The 20378-nt window shown below is 42.3% G+C and overlaps 1 protein-coding gene across 9 annotated transcripts in view; it reads right to left on the bottom strand.

Annotated features, from left to right (window-relative positions):
• Nucleotides 1–209: 209 nt before the first annotated feature.
• Nucleotides 210–20378, bottom strand: part of TPD52 (tumor protein D52) — a 43767-nt gene continuing 23598 nt past the window's right edge. For 4 of the 9 annotated variants that reach the window (XM_083825740.1, XM_083825741.1, XM_083825746.1 and 1 more), the window contains exons 2-8: nt 12295–12410; nt 10315–10463; nt 9399–9500; nt 8393–8419; nt 4158–4199; nt 2756–2804; nt 210–1619 (exon numbers count right to left, since the gene is read on the bottom strand). In XM_083825740.1, coding sequence (XP_083681866.1) covers nt 1503–1619; nt 2756–2804; nt 4158–4199; nt 8393–8419; nt 9399–9500; nt 10315–10463; nt 12295–12410 — 602 coding nt within the window. In that variant the 3' untranslated portion in view covers nt 210–1502. Of the gene's footprint in view, nt 1620–2755; nt 2805–4157; nt 4200–8392; nt 8420–9398; nt 9501–10314; nt 10464–12294; nt 12411–16572; nt 16598–17473; nt 17808–20378 lie in introns of those variants that run through there. The other 5 variants (XM_083825743.1, XM_083825748.1, XM_083825742.1 and 2 more) reach the window with 4 other exon arrangements.

Genomic DNA, 20378 nt, shown 5'->3' with positions numbered 1-20378 from the left:
TATATACCCACAGCCCCATTTCTCACGTCCTCAATGTAGCATGAGTAGTCCTCTCTAGTAATGCCAGGCTGGTAGGGGCTTGTGCACTAGTATGTATCAACACTCCAGAACTGGAGTTTTAAGAACTATTTCCAAGTGGAAGTACATTTATTTATTTTTTTTTTTTAAGTATAATCCTCTATAGTAACAGAACAATACATTCCTCACACTTTTTTTTTAAATTTTTTTTTTTATTAAGCTTCTCACAAGGAATTGAGCATATATACATGACAGCTGGCATGCTAATAAAGTTATCAGGAACTTTTTTTTTTCTTCCAGACCCCACCGTGGCAGGGGGAAGTTTCAGACTTCACACACCTGTTTCAAACGTGTTTCCAGTTCTAGCCACGGTGATAAAACACATGCCAAAAGCTCTAATCTTACCCACACCAGGTGCCAGAAACATAGAAAAGACAAGCAATTTGAAGACAACAATCAGATAAAGCAACAGGTAGAGGAACAAACCTTGCCAGAGTGCTATGCTGCAAGGTAACACTCTGCGCAGCAGAGGAAATGGGAGTAGTGATACATCTTAAGGGGTTCAGGCCCTTAAGACGTACAGAAAAACACAACTATGTAGTATGTAGTAGATCTTTTCCAGTCAGTCTACATGGGAATGAACATTAGCATTTGACAGCAGCTCTCTCACTGCCTAACAGAAGAACCACTTTCATTCTTACCATCCATACTTTGTTAGTGTGTGACACCTCCACCTGTGAATTAAGATGAATTCACAACTGATCAAAAGTTCAGAACAAAATGTGATTGTGATCACGTTACTGTAACTGAACTAAACCTGCATTAATAGGCATCTTGCGTCCAGAGTCCTTCTAGTTAGATAAGCCAAAGACAAATCAGTAAGTTTTAGATGTCATGTGTTACACTACCAGTATCTTTTGTACAAAAAAAGAAGCTCTTAATACAGTACATTGCTACACATCTGTAACTGTGCTACAAGTAACGTACTTCAACAGGCTTTAAGCAAAAGTCCTTTCTTTAGCTGGGAATGATCCTCCTAGTCTGGTTCCCATGCAGGCAACAATTAAGTGAAATAATCACAAGGGAGTAAAGTTTGGTAGCAGAAGTAGATTCAAAATGATCAAGTTGAACAGTAGTTACAGATTCAAAAGGAATTACGAATCCGCAGTATATGTACAGTATAATTAACTTCTCAGAAGAGTTTTCATTGCTGTATTTTAAAGGTTGCCTTCAAATTAGAGATAAGTCCTTTAAATGTTTGAAAGGCATAAAAATTCCCCTTCCCACACAAAACCCCAAACAACGTATTTTAAGTTTCAAAAATAATTTGAACCCACGGACAAGCTTGGTATCAGTTAATCTGGTAAAATAGCTACGTGCTAAATAAACGCACATCTGGTGGAAAGAGCGCAACGAGTGTTAGAAGTGTGCTTAGTTCTTGCTTGCAGCATCTGGCAGTGGGTAGCAGGACAGAGGCAGGAATCTCAGTGGGTCTCCTCCTGTGTCTGTTCTGCAATTGTTTCTGTGGCACTGGCATTGGCAGCAGAGTTCAAAACTTCTCCAAAGTCTCCCCCGGCAGGTTTGTTTCCTCCAACTTTAGACTAGAACATAAAGAGAGCCTCAACATAAAGTTATCTACATAAAACCAGTACCTCTGCACAAAGAGGCTTAACAACTCTTCTCAGCAGAGCAGCTTTTCCAGGACTGAGCTATCCCCACAATAGTCTTTATATTACTTAGAAAATCCTTAAATATCACGGACACACCAGCCTCCCTGTGACTTCAAGACACGAACAATGAAGCAGACCTAATTCTAGGGAGTCTAAAGGTTGACATACACACCCTCAGTTAAAAACAGTACAGGTATGCTGCCTTTAAGCCAGTTAGGCTTCGAAAGATTCGGAGTTAAAACTAGCTGCTGTGTTGTTCAATAAGGAGCTTTGAACGGTTTTCAGTCTCAAGAGCACATCTTGAGTTCTTTAGTGGAGCCTCGCAGCTATGCTACTTTCTCCAGGCAGTGCGTTCACCTTTCCACTTCTCTACAGAAGATATTTTGTGGTATGGCATGGCCATTAGTGACAATTAGTTTGCAGAGATCTAATGATTCTCTAATGCTATTGCTTGCGTGCTTCTCATCCAGACCAGTGTGTCCCTGAGAACAGTGGAGTCTGGATCTAATTACATGTATTAGTTATTTCTGAAGTTGGTGTAGTTTTTAGGTTTTTTTTTTGTTTTTTTTTTTTTGTTTTGTTTTGTTTTGTTTTGTTTTTTTTTGGGGGGGGAGTATGAAAGAGCTTACTAATGTGTCTTTCTGGTATTAAGCCTTTTGTGAGTAAATTTATTTTTACAAATATTTTCTGCAGAACTAAAGTACAAAGACCTTACATAGTTTAAAAATAAACAACCCAATCTGCACTCCTACCTACGATACTAGTCCTTAGGAAGGCACAGAAGTAAAAGCCTAGACTGTTTTTGATATAATACTGGGTGTATTACTGTCCACTTGTACAGGTTAGATAGTTGTTGATCCATCTAGTTATGAGCATCCTCCTGTTTTTATTCTGAAATCATTAGGCAGAGAAACCATTTACACAGTATTTCTAAAGACATCATCTAAGCACCTTCAACAACTTACAAGTAACAAAAAAAAAAAACACACAGGTTACCCAGAGCCCACTGAAGTCTCTTCTCCACATACACAGCTCCACAGTCATCAAGACTTCTTACTAATGCTTACCTTTAAGTTCTCAACTTTTTCCTCAAAAGATTTGAAAGTAGGAGAATTTCTAGGGACAAAAAGGAACCACAGAATTAAAAATGTATCTAGTTAGTGTATAAACATCAGAAAACAAGCAAGCAGTTGCTTTTTCCAAAGTCAACATGCATTTTGTTTATTTGGGGCTTCTTCCTTGTTTTTAATTGCAGCTTAAAATAGTTTACATCTGGATCTTTATTTGTAAAAATTCAAGAACATTCAAGCTGCAACTTATTCACATCAATTAGCCATTGCCAGTCTCAGCTATAGAATCTGTCATTACAAGAAGGAAGGGAAAGCTAGCAATTTCCCCCCACGCTCCCCCACCCCTCCACACACAGTGATTTCAAACAGGTTTCTGGCTTAAAGGGTTTGTTCAGAAAAGCTTTGTCCAGAAAAGCTTTGTCATCCCTTTTGGATAGCCTACTGTATTACTGCTGAGTAAAGCTTGTCAGATTTTTTTGCTTGTTGGAGGAAAACAACTTTAACAGGCTGTGTTTAAATAACAAAATAGTTCACAGTGACATTTTCTGCTGATATACATTTGAGAGACTCCCCCTTGTTTAAGTGCTGGAGACAGCTGTGAGTACAAACGGTACGTTCTGCACATGCAGAGCAGGACAGCTCACAATGTTCAGTGCTGAGGGCCACTGTATTTTTACTACTAGGGTCAGAAGAGTGCCTTCGTGCTCCGATTAGCTGTCACTGACACTTGCAAATTCGCGCAGTAGCTTGTACACCTGTTCTGCCTTTATGCAGAATGGAAAAAGCTTGCCTTCCATGGACCAAGACTAATCAAGACTAAAAAATAAGTTACATAAAAATGAAAGTATTTGTAAACAGGTTAGGCTCCCCCCCGCCCTTGTTATTTGTGTCAGTCACCCACACTTAGCAGCACTCTTTCATTTAGGAAAAGAGTGACATCTATATATCAAACCAGATTCCCTCAGGAGATGGAGGGACACAGTGCCAAAAAAAGAATGCCAAGAGAAAAGCAAGCAAGCGGTACAAGTCAACAAGAGACTTTTTATGAAGCCACATTTTCTATTCAGTTCCAAAGACAGTCCTAAATCAGATGGTGAACTATTGTTGAACTATTGTCTTTTAAACTTGTCAGTTGCATTTCTAACAGGAAGGTAAAGTGTTATAGTTCTCCAAACATCAGGAAAGCGTACTTAGTCCCATTCCAGATGTCTGATAACCATCACTGTTAAGTAGAAATAAAGATATCCTACATAATCTATTTCCTGCGCCAATATAAAGTTATGTACTTTCTTCGGTTTGTTTTGTTTTATTTTTTTTTAATCTGTTAGTCACGTTTGATTTTACTTAATTCCACACATGACAATAAATATACCCAACAGCTGGATTATGCATACGTTACCTCATAATAGGCATGCTAATTGAATGTTGTATGGAGCGTATACTAAGTTGCCAGCATTAAGAAAAAAGAAAGCAAGAAATTAGTTGAAATGATAGACAGAAGAAATTGGCTTAGAAAGCTGATTTCCAGACACCGTCTTTGGTAAACAGCCAGTTTTATACAGTCTTATATAAGAACTGCTTCGTTTTGCTTTTTTTTTTAATTGCTTAGCCATGCACGCATACACATACAAGTACAACAGAGCAAAAGCTGCAACAACTTTTTTCATTTTTAAAAATATTCAAGTGCCATGCTTATTAGTAAGTACATATTTTTAGCCGAAGTCTGTCTGCTGGTAAGTTTTTGCAAATGAGACATGCTGCATTTACAGTTTTGACAATATCAAGTAGAAAGCAAACGATCCAGAGAGTTATCAACCAACAGACCTTCCTACTCAAAGAATTAGTCCAAAGGTCAGAGGGCTTCCACTTCAATCCAGTATAATTTATATTGATAAGTATATAAGTTTTATCTAGAGAGAGCAGTTACATCAACCTATACCCAACTTCAGGTTTATGGTGGGGGCAGGGAAAGAGTCCTAGTTTCAACACTTCTGAAATTCAGGGAGAATTTCTGTAACCTACCAGTGTTGCTGTACTGTTACTGTTTGGTGAGAACACACACCTACTCCTAGAAGATGACTGGAGGTAGATTAAGGAGCTCCCAAATAACTTCAATACCATCAGTTTCATACTCTGGGAAATCCTTATTTACTCTTGATACAAATTAGTCTTCGTGTTAAATGTTTCTTGTCAACTACCACAACAGTAAATTAGAAAAAATGATGATTTTTCATAATTGTTTGGAATATTAATTTTTGATAGGGCTTGACAATGTCTTTCAAGAGAATCCTGTCCATGTGGTTGCTGGTGTGGGGAGGAATAACAAAAAACCGCACATCTGATGTACCTCCGAAGCTCAAATTAGTACCTCAGCACAACAGAATATGTATTCACAGAAGCAAAAGGCTCATTGGCAGAACTCAGCAATAGGAAGAAAAACACATGTAGGAGAAGTTGCCTTAAGGTTGGAATCCCTTAAAGCTGATGTACAACTCAAGGTTTTGTAGGTACAGTGTACGGGCAATCAGATTCTTTGAGGCCAGCTGCCGTCCTCCTACATGTTGGTAACGTGGCCATGTTTCATTCCTTTATCCTAAACCCCTTGCTGCTGTTTTTCATCTTCACTGATGGTTTGGCTTCCACAAAGTTTTTTCAGAGCACACAGAAGATGACTATCTTCAGAAGCACCTTCATATTCCTTTCTCTGATCTGGATTTCTAGTAATTCTGGTTTTACTGCTCTGTGCCAAGTTTCATCACAGAACTAGGCTGATACTACATAATTCTTCGTGCAGTCACGCTGAGCCACTTCCCCTTAGCCTGCAAGAAGTGCCTCACTAGCTGAGGAAGTTTAAGGCTAAAGAGGGTGAAAGTTACCTTCTTTTTTTCTGTTTGCAATCTGCAAACCTGCTTACAACAGAGAAGCAACAAGCTATTGCAGATCTTTTAACAGGTGCCTAGAGAACTTTATTTAAAAACTCATAGATCACTGAATAGAAGAACTATTTGCATACTTGAGTTTACTTCTCACATGATACACTTGCACATACTCAGAATGTTTTGTGAAGTGTCACCATAATATATAGTTTTGGCACAAAATGATTTGGTTTGCAGGAGCACTGGCTAAGCGCAGTTTCTCTTAAACATCAAATCACTTGTTCAAGTAGTGCATTCTAAGAAGCAAGATTAAGTCTTGAGAAGCTTTACAAAGATAAGTCAATTTTTCTTTTCATAACTGACGGAATGCCACAAAGCACTCACTCGGCTAGACCCAGAAGCAGGGCAGTTTGAAGATGAGAAGCCCTTTTTTACAACACCCACAAGTTAAGACACTAGCTTACGTATGAAAGCAAAAAAGACACAGTAAGTTGCTCCCTAATCTTCCATATAGTTTGTATTACATTAAAAGGCTTCTGGTCCTTTACAAATTATTACTTTTACAATTACTACATTGCCTCACATTTTGAGAGCACACAGAGCCATGCCAGAGTCCCTGTCTGGAAAATATGCTTAAGAGCTCATAAGCACTAGTGTCTTCTGTTAATAGTTAGGTTTCCAGTTGATATGCTGACAAATGACGACATTTTGAAGTCCATGATCATATCACATTTCCAAAGCAAGCAAAGAAGTTATTCTACAACCTCAGAAGGAAGAAAGATGAGGATTTACTGGACACAGTGCAAGAGGAGCTAAGTACAGTTATGATTGCTCAGGAAGTCTGGTGAGAGCTGCAGCTTGGTACTACTGCTATTTGGCACATAATACTCATGTTGCCTACATGAGGATGGCTAGCTAATCAAGACATTCATATAAAGGAGAATAAAGGTATTAAAGAAAACCTGAGAAGGGACAGAATTTGTTTACAGCACAACAAAAAGCAGAAGAAACAGATAAAGAAAGCAACAGCTGCCTGACTTCGCAATACCAGTCCTCCCTCTCTATTTCACTACTTTTCAAGTTCACAGTTCCATTAGCTAGCTGCCTTATTCCCTTCTACAACTCCCTCCAGTCACTTTGCAACAACGAACACCTGCATAGGTTTGCTGCATGGAATACATGGAAATAACCCAATCATGTCACTACAGCTAAAAAATCCCTAAGTTAAAACAGCACAAGAGAAAGTCACAATAAAGAAACCACTTAAGAAAAATGCACCCCAATATTCAGTACTAGTTCAAGTATCAGACCCATAAATTCTCAGTTCCAGGAAGAGACTTTAACATCTAAAACTTCCTGAAATTCAGACTTGTGCCATCTTAAAAGTAGACACCAATTTAGGGGTTACATAACCACGGGACCTGAATTCACTGGTTGAATCCCAGTTGAAATCCCAGTTGAACTTGATCCTCATGAAAGCAAAAAAATCTCAAGTCTCTTAAGTGCAATTAAGATCTAGAACAGCACTAATTCCACACACACTCTTTTTTTTTTAAATCCAGCTGCTCCTGAATTTATATCCCTACCTTGAATTTCCATTGCCTCATTTCCCTAGAGAAGCACACCGACAGTGTGACTCCTCTGGCCCTGTCACTCTCCCTCCCAGTGGCCTCATTTCTGATAGTGGCCAGGTCGCTGTTGAATACTCGCTAACTTGAGCAATTAGGACACTCTTGTTGGGTTGGATGTTGAGGTATTAAATTCTTGAGGCCAGAAGAGAGCTAGGAGTCTGTGCTTATCTCTGTCAAATAGTGTAGTCCAATACCTGCATGAGAACACCACAGCCTGACGGAAGGAAGGTGAACCCTGTTAAGCAAGCAGCTGAGCCCTGCATCCGAAAGGCATCTTCCAGTCTCCCTGTCCTGCTGATGGACAAAGATGAGATACTGCAGACATTCTTACCCTTGAACAAACTGGGCTCACTGCCTGCCTCCTCTGCACGCACAGCAGAAGGGGCTAGAGCTCCTAGCTAGCGTTCTAGCAGCCGGATACCTACATCTCTAGAGATCCTATTACCATCTAAATGATTATGTAATAGGAGAGTGCAAAGATGATGAAGCCAGACAGAGGTGCACGAGAGGATGAGGCAATAGACAGAAGCTGCTACACAGGAAAAAGTTATCTACTGAAAACTTTACACTGAATATTTGCTTAGAGTAAGCAGATAAAAGGCACTGCAGAAAAGGTAATTAAAATGCTCCAAGTCCAGAGCTGCTAAAGTAATCAGGTCAAAGATAAGGACTGTTTCACTGGCAAAACCATGAGCAGTGAATGCACAAGCTACCTCACACTCCGCCCGTAGTAATTTGATTAGAGTCACAATGCTGAACAACCACTGTAACAGACACCAGAAAGGGAAAAATTTTACTCTCAAGGCACAAACACCGTACAGACAGAGGAGGAATTCTGCGTGCCATTGACCTCAAAACCATATTCTGCCTCTTTTAAAAAAAAGAAATCCGGACTCATTTTAACAGGTTTCTTTCTTACATGAAGCATGTTATCAAGATTTCATGTTCTGGGATAGCTACCAGATGAACGTGAAGAAATGTCTTCTGACATTGTAAGAACTGCAGCTTTACAACAACTAACACTGGAGAAAAAAGTTACCTTTTACAGACACAACTCATTTAAAGCTTTTAATGGAGACAGTCTGACTACATGCTTATTTCAGAAACAGTTCTTGTGCCCACCTTACCTAAAGGAATGTGAAAATGCCTGTAGTCTGCACAATGCCAGAGTAAGCATTAAAGAGAGAAAGGAAGTTCTGATAAATCTGAAGCAAAATAAGTGACTGAAGCTGCACCTCAAAGTTTTTCTCACTGGACTTCGAAAAGCAAGAAAGAGGTTAATGGCAGCACTTCAAAAATCAATGGTTGATTTTATTACATTGCTCTCCAACGCAGCAATATTCTGTTAGAATGTGTTTTACTTGCCCAATAATTGAAAAGTAAGTTTGATCCACTATTCATAACAAGTTACAAGTGGACATAAGTTTTATATGTTCCAGTAGTAAAAATTGTATAATCAAAGAATTGTAAGCAAATGATTAGACTGCATCCAGGAAGAGTTTAGTTTGCACGCAGTTAACAGTACATGTAGTGCTAAAAGTTACCATCAAACTCACCTAATTTGTATGAAAGGGCTGTGTCATTTCACACAGTCAAAATATGCTGTTGTATACCAATATTTAGGAATTAAAATAGTCTATTAAAAGGTAATAAAATCAAGCCACTGCTATGAGGTAGAACAGCTTACAAACAAGTAAGACACCGTAAAAGGAATTCACACACACAAAATACAAAAAACAATCTTTAACTGTCTTTTAAGTGTGGCATTCCACAAGCTGAGAAAGTCAGGGAACAGAAGTGATGATGCTACTTGCATTGGGCACACAGAGGCAGACAGGGATGCTGCTATCTGCAATCCTACCAGGAAAACAGGAGTGGCAGTGGAGGTAATAGCATATGTCATTTCTCTTGCATATATAAAACGCACCCCACAGAACTCTTCCACTTCAGGGAGGACATACAGGCACATTTTGCAGCAAGTCACTCAGCACTGCTAAGACTAAGGCATGCCAAGGGTTCTTGATAGATAAACTTTCAGAAGTGCTAAGTATGTTAACAGCATAAATTTGTTTTAGTAATCTTCTGCTTAAATAAAGAAGTGCAATTTCTTGTTAAAAAGAAAAAGAAACCTACTTGACATCTTCAAACTTCTTGGTTATGACTGAACCAACAGTTGAAAAAGCAGCAGAGGCCTTCTGACCAGCCTGAGACAGGGTTTCTGATGTTCTCTTGTATCTGTGTTCAAACAAAATTATGTCTATAGTTATTTTAACAGAACACATAAGAAACTTAGTGAAACTTTTAGTGTATGTATGTTCAGTTTGTATCAAACCCAGAAGTATACTTCAACTTTTGGGAAGAGTGGACAAGCTACTTAAGAGACTATTTTGAATCACTGCCATCCCTTCTGGCTAGAGCATCTTTGCCACCCCAGATTTCAGATCAGATTCACCATCATATATCTACTACTCCAGCCCCAGAACAGATGCAATCTGATACTTTAGGACTTTCAAAGAGAAAAACCAGCATGAATACATATTGAAAAAAGAGGTTATTTCTGGTACCAAGTGTCTAAAGTCTTATCCATAATGGTTTTGTCAATAAACTTCACAATACAAGATTCTGTATTTAGAGGTACATCCTCACATATTCTGGAAAGTCACTGACTGCAGAAAATGAAGTTCACTCTATGCCTCAAAGTAAAAGTTTTTGTTTGCCTAGAATATTAACTGTGACTTTGTACTTCTCCTGCATGAGCTCAGTTTACAAAGTTTTTCACATTAGAAAAGGATACTCTGACTTGGTACCGGTATCTCAGTTCTGTTAGTCAAATATATTAGAATCTCCCATATTGTGGTTCATTCTTATTTCGCATGAGATGATATGACTAGTAGTGTCCTTAATGAGAGAAATCTATGAATTATTCACACAAATCTTAGTGCAACCTAACTTTGTGTTATCTACGCATCTTATTTCACAAAAATAGTGGATTTAGACATAAGAACGTCATAGTTTTCATCTCAGACTACCATCACAAAGAGGTACATACGCTGCGGTTGATGTAACATCTTGCCAACTTTTGGTAATGTTCTGCTTTAGTTCCTGTAAGGAGTTAATTCCCAGCTTTCTCTTGATTTCTGCTAGGTGCTTCTCTTTGGCAGCTAGCACTTGTGAGAGTGTCTGGATTTCTTCTTCCACCTATTGCAGCAAAGATGAGAGAATTAAGTTAACAAGTGATCTACAGAGCCATTTAACTACATATGTAGGAAAAAAAACATCACTAGACATCAGTAATGGAAGGGATAACAGCTTTTTTTTCTTTTTTTCTTTTTTTTTTTTTTAGCATCACTTCACAGTTGTTTCTAACTACTAAAGGGGAAAGCCAATGTAGTCTACAACAATAACCAGTTAGTCAGAAAGAAGCCTACCTGCAGCTAGCTCTGTTACTATAACAGGAATAAGGAACTGGGTAGCTCTGAAAGATGGTATCGTTAGAAATTACTACCTTTAGACTCCACTGGCCTACGTTGAGCTTGAAGATTAGTCAAACCTGGGACAACCACCAAGCCTGCGTGCTCTTTCCACATCAGAAGACATGCTAGCTTACAAACAACATGAGGAAGCTCAGAGCGTGTCTGTTCCACACACGAGTTTTGTCTCCTTTCTTGACCATAAAGGTTCTTCTGTGAGCTGAATTCAGCTACAGGAACGTCCTACCCAGAGCATGCTGGAAAGGAGTTGGAGGGGTGGGAATAGGGGCAGACTGAGTGGTTTAAAAAAATGTAACCTGTTCTACAACTAAAAGAAACTATGATGTCCGTGTACTTTCTTATTTACACAGATAGTCAATTAAGTGTCTCAGCAACATGGACCAGGTCACAGTCAGAGGTATACAGCCTGCAGAAAAGCATTGTAAAACTGCTTGACAGGCGTGACAGAGGCACTAAGGCAACATGTACAAAGGCAGACATCCAACCCTACCTTCTTCATCCGGACTGGACCACCCTACTTTAGGATGTCAGGCTGCCTACTCATTTAAGCTCCCTTGAAGGAGTACCAATACCATAGAATATCCTGAGCTGGAAGGGACCCATATGGATCATGGAGTCCAACTCCTGGCACCGCACAGATCTACCCAAAAGTTTAGACCACGTGACTAAGTGCACAGCCACAACGCTTCCTGAACTCTGACAGGCTTGGTGCAGTGACTACTTCAATGCACCTTATCCTTAATGCACCTTGGGTTTGGATACCTGTATGAAGATCAGCACGACAGCTGAGCAGGACCAGATTCCCCTACCACCTTCAATTGACCATTTCAACACGGAACAATACTCAGGACTACTAAAAACAAAGCCTGACTGAAAAGCTGTGTGTTTATTTCACAGCTAACCTTGGTATGCCAAAATTTTAAGCTTAAGCTAGTTTCTTTTATTCCCTTTAGGGTCCTAAAGTCGCAGGGAGCTACAAAGGAAAAAAGTCCACTCAATGAAACTTGACTTTGATGACTTATGAAATATATACACCAGGCTTGAATATTTGACTGTCCTTCAAAAAGTGCTACTTTAATCGCTCTTAATTTTTCTGCTACTGTCAAGTATAAACAAGAATAGTTACACAGTTAGCTATTAGCAAAGCAGCGTACACATGGAATTTACTACAAAGCATCCTTCATGAAAACAGCTTTAATCACACCACACCAATAGAGATAACACTTGGTAATGGCTTCTAACTGTGTTCTGACAGCTTTTTTTTTTTCCGCCCTTAACTGAGAGAGGGGTAAACAAAAAAGTTAGACATCTATAAATTCTGGTTTAAACTGTTTACTAAGCACTTTTAGCTTAATTAATTCCCTGTAGTTATAACTAGAGTTTCTTCCTGACATGTTCCCTTTCTTCTCACACCCCTCAATACAGAAGAGTGCTGTACCCAGCTTCACTCAGAATGAATACACATAGCATTAGTCGTGTGTTCAAAGACATAGATTTTAATTCTCAAAACCAATTTAAGAACTATTTCAGAGATTTACCTTAGCAAGCTCTCTTCTTAGCTCATCCTGTTCTTCTTCTGAGAGTGTTTCTGCCATACCAACTGTAGCAGCAGCATCCTCTCCAACCTCAGGTATAGAGTCAGTTCTCAGCAGCCCTAGAGGTGAACAAACCATTAAAAGTCAGATCATTGTGCATTTGCCAGACAACAACTGCATGTTGATATACAGCCCTTTCATGCCAGTGTATAAATAAGACTTACGACAGCATACCAGAGTCACACTCCAGGTACTATGGCATACAGGAGACCAGAAGACATTTTACTGACTGTTTCACTCTATCAAGTTGCAATAAAACTCAATATAATTTCAACTTCTGCTACAGGAGGAGGCTAGAAACTTGTTGAGAACAAACTGGCCCACTACTCTGATGAAAACCAAGGCACAGAGCACATCTCAACCACAGAGTGGTTCATACATAACCTCTGCCCAGGACTTCATACGATCGCTGCTCTGAATTGCTCATGCAGCACAAACTCTGGAGGTGTCAGAGGTGCTTGGAACCAGCAAAGAAGGCTCGCTCCCTCCCTCTCTGCTCTCTGGATCAGAGAAAAATGCCTGTTCTCAGCAAACTGGGAAATGCCACGGCCACAAACAAGTCCAGCAGCAGTGGAGAAAAGGGGTGCACCGCAAGTGGGCACTCTTCCCAATATGCTGTGCTCAACCTTTCTGCCCCTTGTAACTGGGACCACCATGGCTAGGAAGTCACAGATAGCAGGGAACTAGAAGTAAGTTGCTCTTTTGTGCTTGGATTTTAAGACAGAAGCCCAGAGAAAGAGCTTAGGACCAAAAGGCCTCCACTGCAGACAAACTGGTGGAGTGCTGAGAAGGGACTGATGAGGATGTCAGTCAGCTCTTCCCCACTTCCCCTTCCAAATCCAGAAACCAAAACTCTGCCAAGCCCCTCTATATTAATCTGAAACATCCCTATGGTCCTCCTCAGCTTTTGTTTTCACAGCTTCACGCAAAGGAAGAGATACAAAGAACACTGCTCTCCTATGATGTGCTCAGTTTTTAAAATTTAGTTATTCCTAATCCTAACTAGTCCTGTGCTTGCAGGATTCTCAGGATATTCTATGGTTTTCTGTTGGAACGGGGGCACAAGGACCATCCAGTCCAACTCAGGACTACGCAGGGCAACGTAAGAGTTAAACCACATGGCCTAACAGGATGCCCAAAGGCTTCCTGGTGCTGTGACCACTGCCCTGGGCAGCCTGTCCCAGTGCCCGACCACCCTCTGGGCGCAGAACCTTTCCCTAACCCCCAGCCTGACCCTCCCCTGTCCCAGCTCCATGCCGTTCCCTCGGGTCCTGTCGCTGTCCCCAGAGAGCAGAGCTCAGCGCCTGCCCCTCCGCTCCCCTCGTGAGGGAGCTGCAGGCCGCCATGAGGCCTCCCCTCAGCCTGCTCTGCTCTGGGCTGAGCAAACCAAGTAAGGCAACAAACAACAAAAGATTTCCCATTTTGTAGCTTTGTAGCCAATTCTTAAACACAGTTCACCAAAACGAGGGAATCCTACAATAATTTGGGAAGAGACCAATTTGCAGAGAGATTGAATGCTGGAATGGTTACAGGATCCCAGAACTAACACTAATCAAGAGGTAAAATAGCTTTATAAATAGTAAAACAGGGTAAAATGAAGAGTCTAACAAATTAAACCAAGGAGATTTTTTTTTTTTAATATGATAGTGGAGGGTGACAAAACCAATAAATCAGGAAAAGAACAGTTATGCATGGATCTTTTCCAGCTATTAGCTAGTTATTCTGTTAACAACAGCCTGGCACTGAGGCGTTTAAGGGGTAACAGGAGAACAATTGCCTTCTCTATCCTTTCATAGGGCTGGAAGCATACATTCATTCAGACAAGTTGAGGACACATTAACGTTCCCTTGCTAGTCACTCCAGTAATTAACCAGATCAATCCCACCCTGGTTTCAGCAGCTTTTGATGGCCTTACAGTGACAGTATTTGGCTTGAGAATTCAACAGCCCATTAACGAGCAATGGGACCACCACTGTAATTTCCTTGTGAGACTTGGTATCAAACAGCTACATCACAATACACTGAAAAAGCCCGGGGAAAAAAAGATTCTGCAAGGCTGTAATTCTATAAAACATGCTCCTAGCAGCTGTCAGGCCTATAAAAGGAGACGTCTTCTTCTTGATCAAGTTACTAAACCACAGCAAAGCTCAATTTCCACAAATTCTCTCCACAACAGTATGATTTCCACCTATATTTGTGCCCAGAACAATTCTCCTCTAGAAGCACCCTGCTACATGGACAGGACACGTGTAAATGTTGAGCCAGCTGGGGAGCACAGCGATCAGGAAGCATACTGAACCCTGAATTTATGAAATCAGTACCACATTTCCCCCAGAGAATTGTGTGTGTCTTAAACATAACAGTGCTTACAGGTTTCCCAATTATTTTCTGGCAGAAATCTAAAGGGGGGGACAGAGGGTTCAAGTCTAATGCCCAAACAAAACACAGCACTACAGCCCAGAACACTATAGGATTACAGCTCACATCCCACAACTAGACCATTTATTTGTACATCAACACATTTCCTTTTTGTAACATCAAGCCATTAAGAATGCCATAACTTTGTCCGATTGCCATTTGTGCTATTATATATGCCCAACAGAAGGAAGAAATTTAAATTGCACTTTTCCTTGATGCACTGTCATCCTCAGCAAACTGCCCTCTTTCTGACGGCAGATTTAGAGTTAGGCTAGCAACCCCTTTAAGGGCTACAGAACTCACCATTTCAAAACCAAATTTCGGATGCTTTTCAAGCACCAAAGAGCACACTGCCTACAGAGCATTAGCACATCCTGCTGAGAGGCTGCTCAATCTGGTTATGAAGGGTCATCTGGATTATCTCACCAAAAATAGATCAAGTGAACTCACAGGCAGGAAAACAGGCTGGATTGCCTCCAGCGTGAACCAGTATATTGGGGAATATACTTTACCTTTGGAAAATTGGTGCTTCAAGGCAGTTTCTGCTGCTTCTTGCAGCACAAAGTTGAACTTGAGGTTCAATGCTAAGAAGCATGGGAAAGATCTCACCTCGCCTCCCCACTTACAGATGGTTTAGGAAGATAGGAAGTCACTGCTAATCAGATGCCTTCACACCTCACCTAGTTCATCTCGTCACACCTTCCCCTTCTTGCTTTCTGTCCCACTCCCACATATTACTCCTCCTTAAGTCCCATTCGAAGCATGCAGACACCTGCCACCTCCGCTCTCACCCCATTACCGTTCACCTCCACCCTGGCATTATTCCCCCTCTCACGTCAGTACTTGCAGGACACGGTGCATCTGCACTAGTGCAAGGCAGTGCTTGGCTTCTGCTCTTATTTCACAGTGCCTTATTTCTTACATCTTTAAGGCTGCAAAGCACTTAAAACTCAGTCATTGGATACCCTGCTATAACCAAGTTCAGTGTGAGCATTTCAAATCTCTTAAGCAGAGGGAAAATTCTGTAGAGAGAATCCAGTAGCTGGAAGTAATTAGCCTGTATTGGGAAAACTTACCTAATTTTAAGGTCAGTTTTTAGGTGTCTGCTTTTCTAAGACTGACAAGTTATCCCAACGGTTTATCAGGTCTAGTTAAAGGAACCAAATGAAGACATTAAGAACTTCGTTTGTTAGGTCTCTGCAGATCACGAGCAGTCAAAGAAACAAGACTTAAGCCCACGTTCCTCTTACAGGGTAGATGAAGCATTCTGTTTACACTCAGGTTTTGGTCTGTGCTTTGCAGTTTTCAGCCCAAGTTTGTTACCCATCTTGACCTGAAGTTCCTACCACTTCCTGGCCTGAAGTCAGAGATTAGCAACAAACACAAGCCATTTAAGGAAGCACTGGTCACTTCAGATGAGCAACCTTTTGGGTGGGGAAGGGTTAGCCTTTACAAAACCTTATCTTTAGACAGACCTTCTGTGCCAAAACACTCATTCCCAGTGTCTGATGATCACTACATAGTTGGGAAAGTGAAAGAAAAAGCTAAAGGTACTTGTTAGAGCTCAGAAGAACAAGCTGCCGGAATGATCTTAAATTTATAAGACTTGAATATGATGTGGCTACAGAGGGGATTTATTTCACAACATATAAGAAAGATCAAATTTGAAGTGCTTTCCCTTTCAGTAAAAAGGCCAGTCCCATTTTTTCAGCTTCAGGGAAGAGAATTCTTTGGCTTCTCCCAACCACCAATCATATAACCAAAGTGAATGAAAAAGAAAACAGCAAAAAGGTTGCCACTTACTGTGATGCATCACCACTAGATACTGAGGACTGCTGCTCCCCCTTTCAAAGAAGGACAAGGTGCAGAGCTAGAGCTGACCACTGCTCCTCAGCGCCCTGCAGCTCATCTAGGTCATGCAGAGGTTTGGTTCAGTTCACGCAGACGCTCCCCAGGGGTGCAAGAACAAGCCCACAAAAAAAAAAAAGCCATCACCTCTAACTTAGTTTTGCTTTGTCATGCTGGAAGGAGGGCTAAGCCTTCAGTGTTTTTCATTACTCCACAGAATCAATTGTGTCCAGCAGCAAGAAACACAGGAGGTAAGAAGCAGGCAGGGCTGTGTCAGGAGGCATGGCTGCTGGACTCTGCACACCAGGTCACCAGCTGGGAGCTGCTCAGGTTCAGCACTAGGCACCTGCTGCCGCAGCGCAGCACGTAACAGCTGCTTCCTCCGGAGCATGCTAAGTGAGGAGAGTTGAGGTTTTACAGGACGTTTTTGTCAACCAGCGAAGTTTTTTTTAATACTCAGGCAGCAACAGGTAGTGTAATTTCAGAGCTCCAGATAGTCTAAGTATACAATTCCTACACTTCCCCCCTCCAAAAAAAAAAAAAAATAAAAATCTAATTGTCAAACTAGTCTGGCTACATCAATCTTGGAGAAGTTCCTAATTTTTTGCTTTGTTTCCCCACGAACTGCCTTTCTACAGAGTTAATAAATAAGATAAAGGTGGTAGATGCACACAAGATATTACCTAGATGAGATCCCAAAGCCCACAGACCACCACAGATAACAGCAGTACTTAACTTTACTTACGCTTGCCTTTCAGCCCAGTCACAGATTCTTAATACGAGTAGATCCTTTCTACAGATACTAGCCACTAAGCTTCCCACATGCAGTTGTAATAAAGAAAGAGCAGGAAGTTACCAGACTTCGTCAGTGTCGGCGACCCAGGCGGAGAAAGGTTTATGCCGGGCGAGAGGTAAAGGTAGTTTCTGTCCACTCCCGAGTTGAAATCGAAGGGCGATTTGTAATCCTCGGACAGATCCATGTCAGAAAGCTCAGAGCACGTAGCCGCCCTCTGCTGCTGCCGAAGGAAGCATCTTGGCTTTCGGCGGCCACAAGACTTTCCTCAGCCCTCGTTTCTTCACCTGGCACTCACCGAACCTCCTCATAAAACTCAGCTGACACCTCTCCCGTGTTTGATAGAGCCGTCCGGCAAGTAATTTCTTAACCACGCCGTAGCTTCTGCTGTTTACATGGCACAAAGTTGAGTTCCTGTAAATTTATAACTGGGGCTGGACTTAAACAGACCGTGCCTTTAACAAACAGAAGCCCAGGAGCCGTGCGCTGGGAATGGAGAAACCTTCGCCCTTACTGCAAGAACGGCATCAAGAATTTTCAATCATTTAAATAAAAAAAGGTCAGCTGACAGCAGCCACACCAGGATATCCTTAATCTTCTAGGACACAAAAGGATTACTAGCCGTAATCTATCCTATATGCCATCTGTGTAGGACTTTTTCCTCTGATTAATGGAAAATTCTGCCCGTGTAACTCTTGTCTCTCCAGCTGTGAGGGACCGGTGCCAGAAGCCAGGCTCTGCTGCCCCACACTGCGAGCTCAGGAGGTGACAGAGCAGCGCTCGTCTCAAAGGCTACGCTAGAGACACTACCCAGCTTCACGGAGGCAAAGACGTGCTCTACGGTATTTGCCCATGAGGGCTTCACACCTACCTACGAAGCTGTGTTTGGAGCTTTTTTCCCCCCTTTTTTTTAAAAAAGGCATTGTTGAAGTGCACTGCCCCATGCCCTTGGTGCGTCAGCCAGAGGCACTCGGAGCAGCCAGCCTTACGCCAGGAACCGGTACCGCTGGAACGCACGGCCCTGAGGAGATGTACTGATGTTTTGACACATGTACTATGAAGAAATCAACTTGCACAAGCAATCTGACTTCACATTATGCATTTAGTATTTAGCTCTGGGAAGCAGACGTTGTTCTTACCTAAGAGGGGCACTCAGCACGGTTTTGCAGCGCTTCACTGATCCCCCCCACACACAGGGTCAGCCCTTTTCACTGAAAAGCAAACAATTTACTAACGAGACAGATCGCTTTCACAGCTAGGCAATGATTTCCGTAACTGAGCTCTCCCATCTCCACGCCTTCACCTGGGCTCTGAGCCACAGCCTGCACGCAGAATAACCAAATGGAAGTTAACCTTTTCCTCCGCCACAGGAGCCATGTTTTAAAACAACGCTGATCGGAGACGCGAGGCCGCTCTCTGCTCAGAGCCACAGAAGTGAAGGAGCCTTGCAGCACAGCCAAGTCAATGAATCCCCCAGGGGTACCAGAAGAAAGCGCACCACTTGAGTTTTAGCTTCTCATTTCCACTGCAGGAGCAGGCCTTTGGGCTAATTAAAGAGCAGCTCCTTTAGGCTGCAGGCCTGCTTTGGTTTCTGGTGCAGGCTACCTGCAGGCTCCTAACAATGAGAGCACAGAAGCCCGAAATACAGCTCTGCTATTTCCTGAAACCACTCAAAAGAAGAAAACACAATGTCCCTCTGCATTTCTGACGCGTGACTGCAGCAGCGGCCAGAAACATTGTGAAGTTCACCCAAAAAAAGTTCAAAGCTTCGGTCGCAGGCTCTAGTTAAAGCACCCAGAAAGAGCAGAGAAGCACAACCGAGCTGCAGCAGCCGGGCAGCATCTGTTAAGCCAGCGCACCGATGCGAAGCGCCGCCAGTGGTGCCCTGCAGCCTCTGCTCGCGCAGCTCAGCAGACACAGCCCAGGAGCCGCTGCGCTACCTGGATTAGACACGAGGACAAGCTATTAGATGTGGCGTACTGGAAAGCCGAATGTTTTCTACCACCACTCTCCTGACCAGGGAAAGCACGAAAGTGAGTTTACCACCAGCAGCTTAACAGCCCCAGAGAATCGCTCACGGCAAGCTAATCGATGCGAGCTACTTGTAGCTGTCCTAACGTGCTATTAGAGGAAAAAAATCTTATGATCCATTCATGCCTGCTAATGAGCAGGAATCCCATTTCCTGGACATGGGCACGTATGAGAGTCAACATTTATGTTCCTGTCACTCACAGGAAACGCCCTGTACTGTTTTTTCAATAGATGGCATGGGACTAAACTCAATCTGGGACTCTTCCTGTATCTTTGCCATGCAAAAATCAGTCTCACATCCCTACTGGCACCTGGCTCGCCGGTCGGAGATTACCAACCCGGCCACCTGCTGCAGCACAGGCACACGTGTGCACCACGCACCCTCACTGCGGCCTGAGAGATGAGTACAGGGCACTGCCCACCGCCAGGACATAGCTTCAGCTTACAGGGAACGTTTGTTGGGTTACAGACCTAAGCCTCCAGGTGAAAGACTGAATTCTTCTTCTACCTGGGCTTACGCACAGCCTCTTTGCTCAGGTTAATTAGCTCGGAGTGGCCACAGGTTGCTGTAGCACCTCCCCACCAAGCCACCTAAACAGTTCACAAAGGTGCCTGTGGGTGAGAGCAGGAGGCTGATGCGAGCCTCTCTCCCCTCTCGTTCTCCCCCTACCTGGTTATGGAGGAAGATGTCCCCCCAAACGAGGCTCTTCCTCGGTCACCTCAGCCAGGTCACCTCTAGCCCTCCATGGTCTGAACACTGCTAGACAACGGCAGGAATCAGGATTCCCCTAAGCTATGGGAACAGCTTTGTTCTTTGTTAAGGGCCATCCCACAAACAAAACATGCCATGGCACAGCCTGCCTCCCTCCCCACTCTCCAGAGTGATTCAGAGCACATATAGCTGGCTCAAGACAATTTGAGGCTGCAAAGCCATGCC

The sequence above is a fragment of the Anser anser genome (genome assembly GCF_964211835.1).
Source record: "Anser anser genome assembly, chromosome: 2".
NCBI lineage: Eukaryota > Metazoa > Chordata > Aves > Anseriformes > Anatidae > Anser > Anser anser.
Note: the sequence above shows the minus strand (reverse complement) of the source record. Positions and strands in the feature narration are given on the sequence as shown.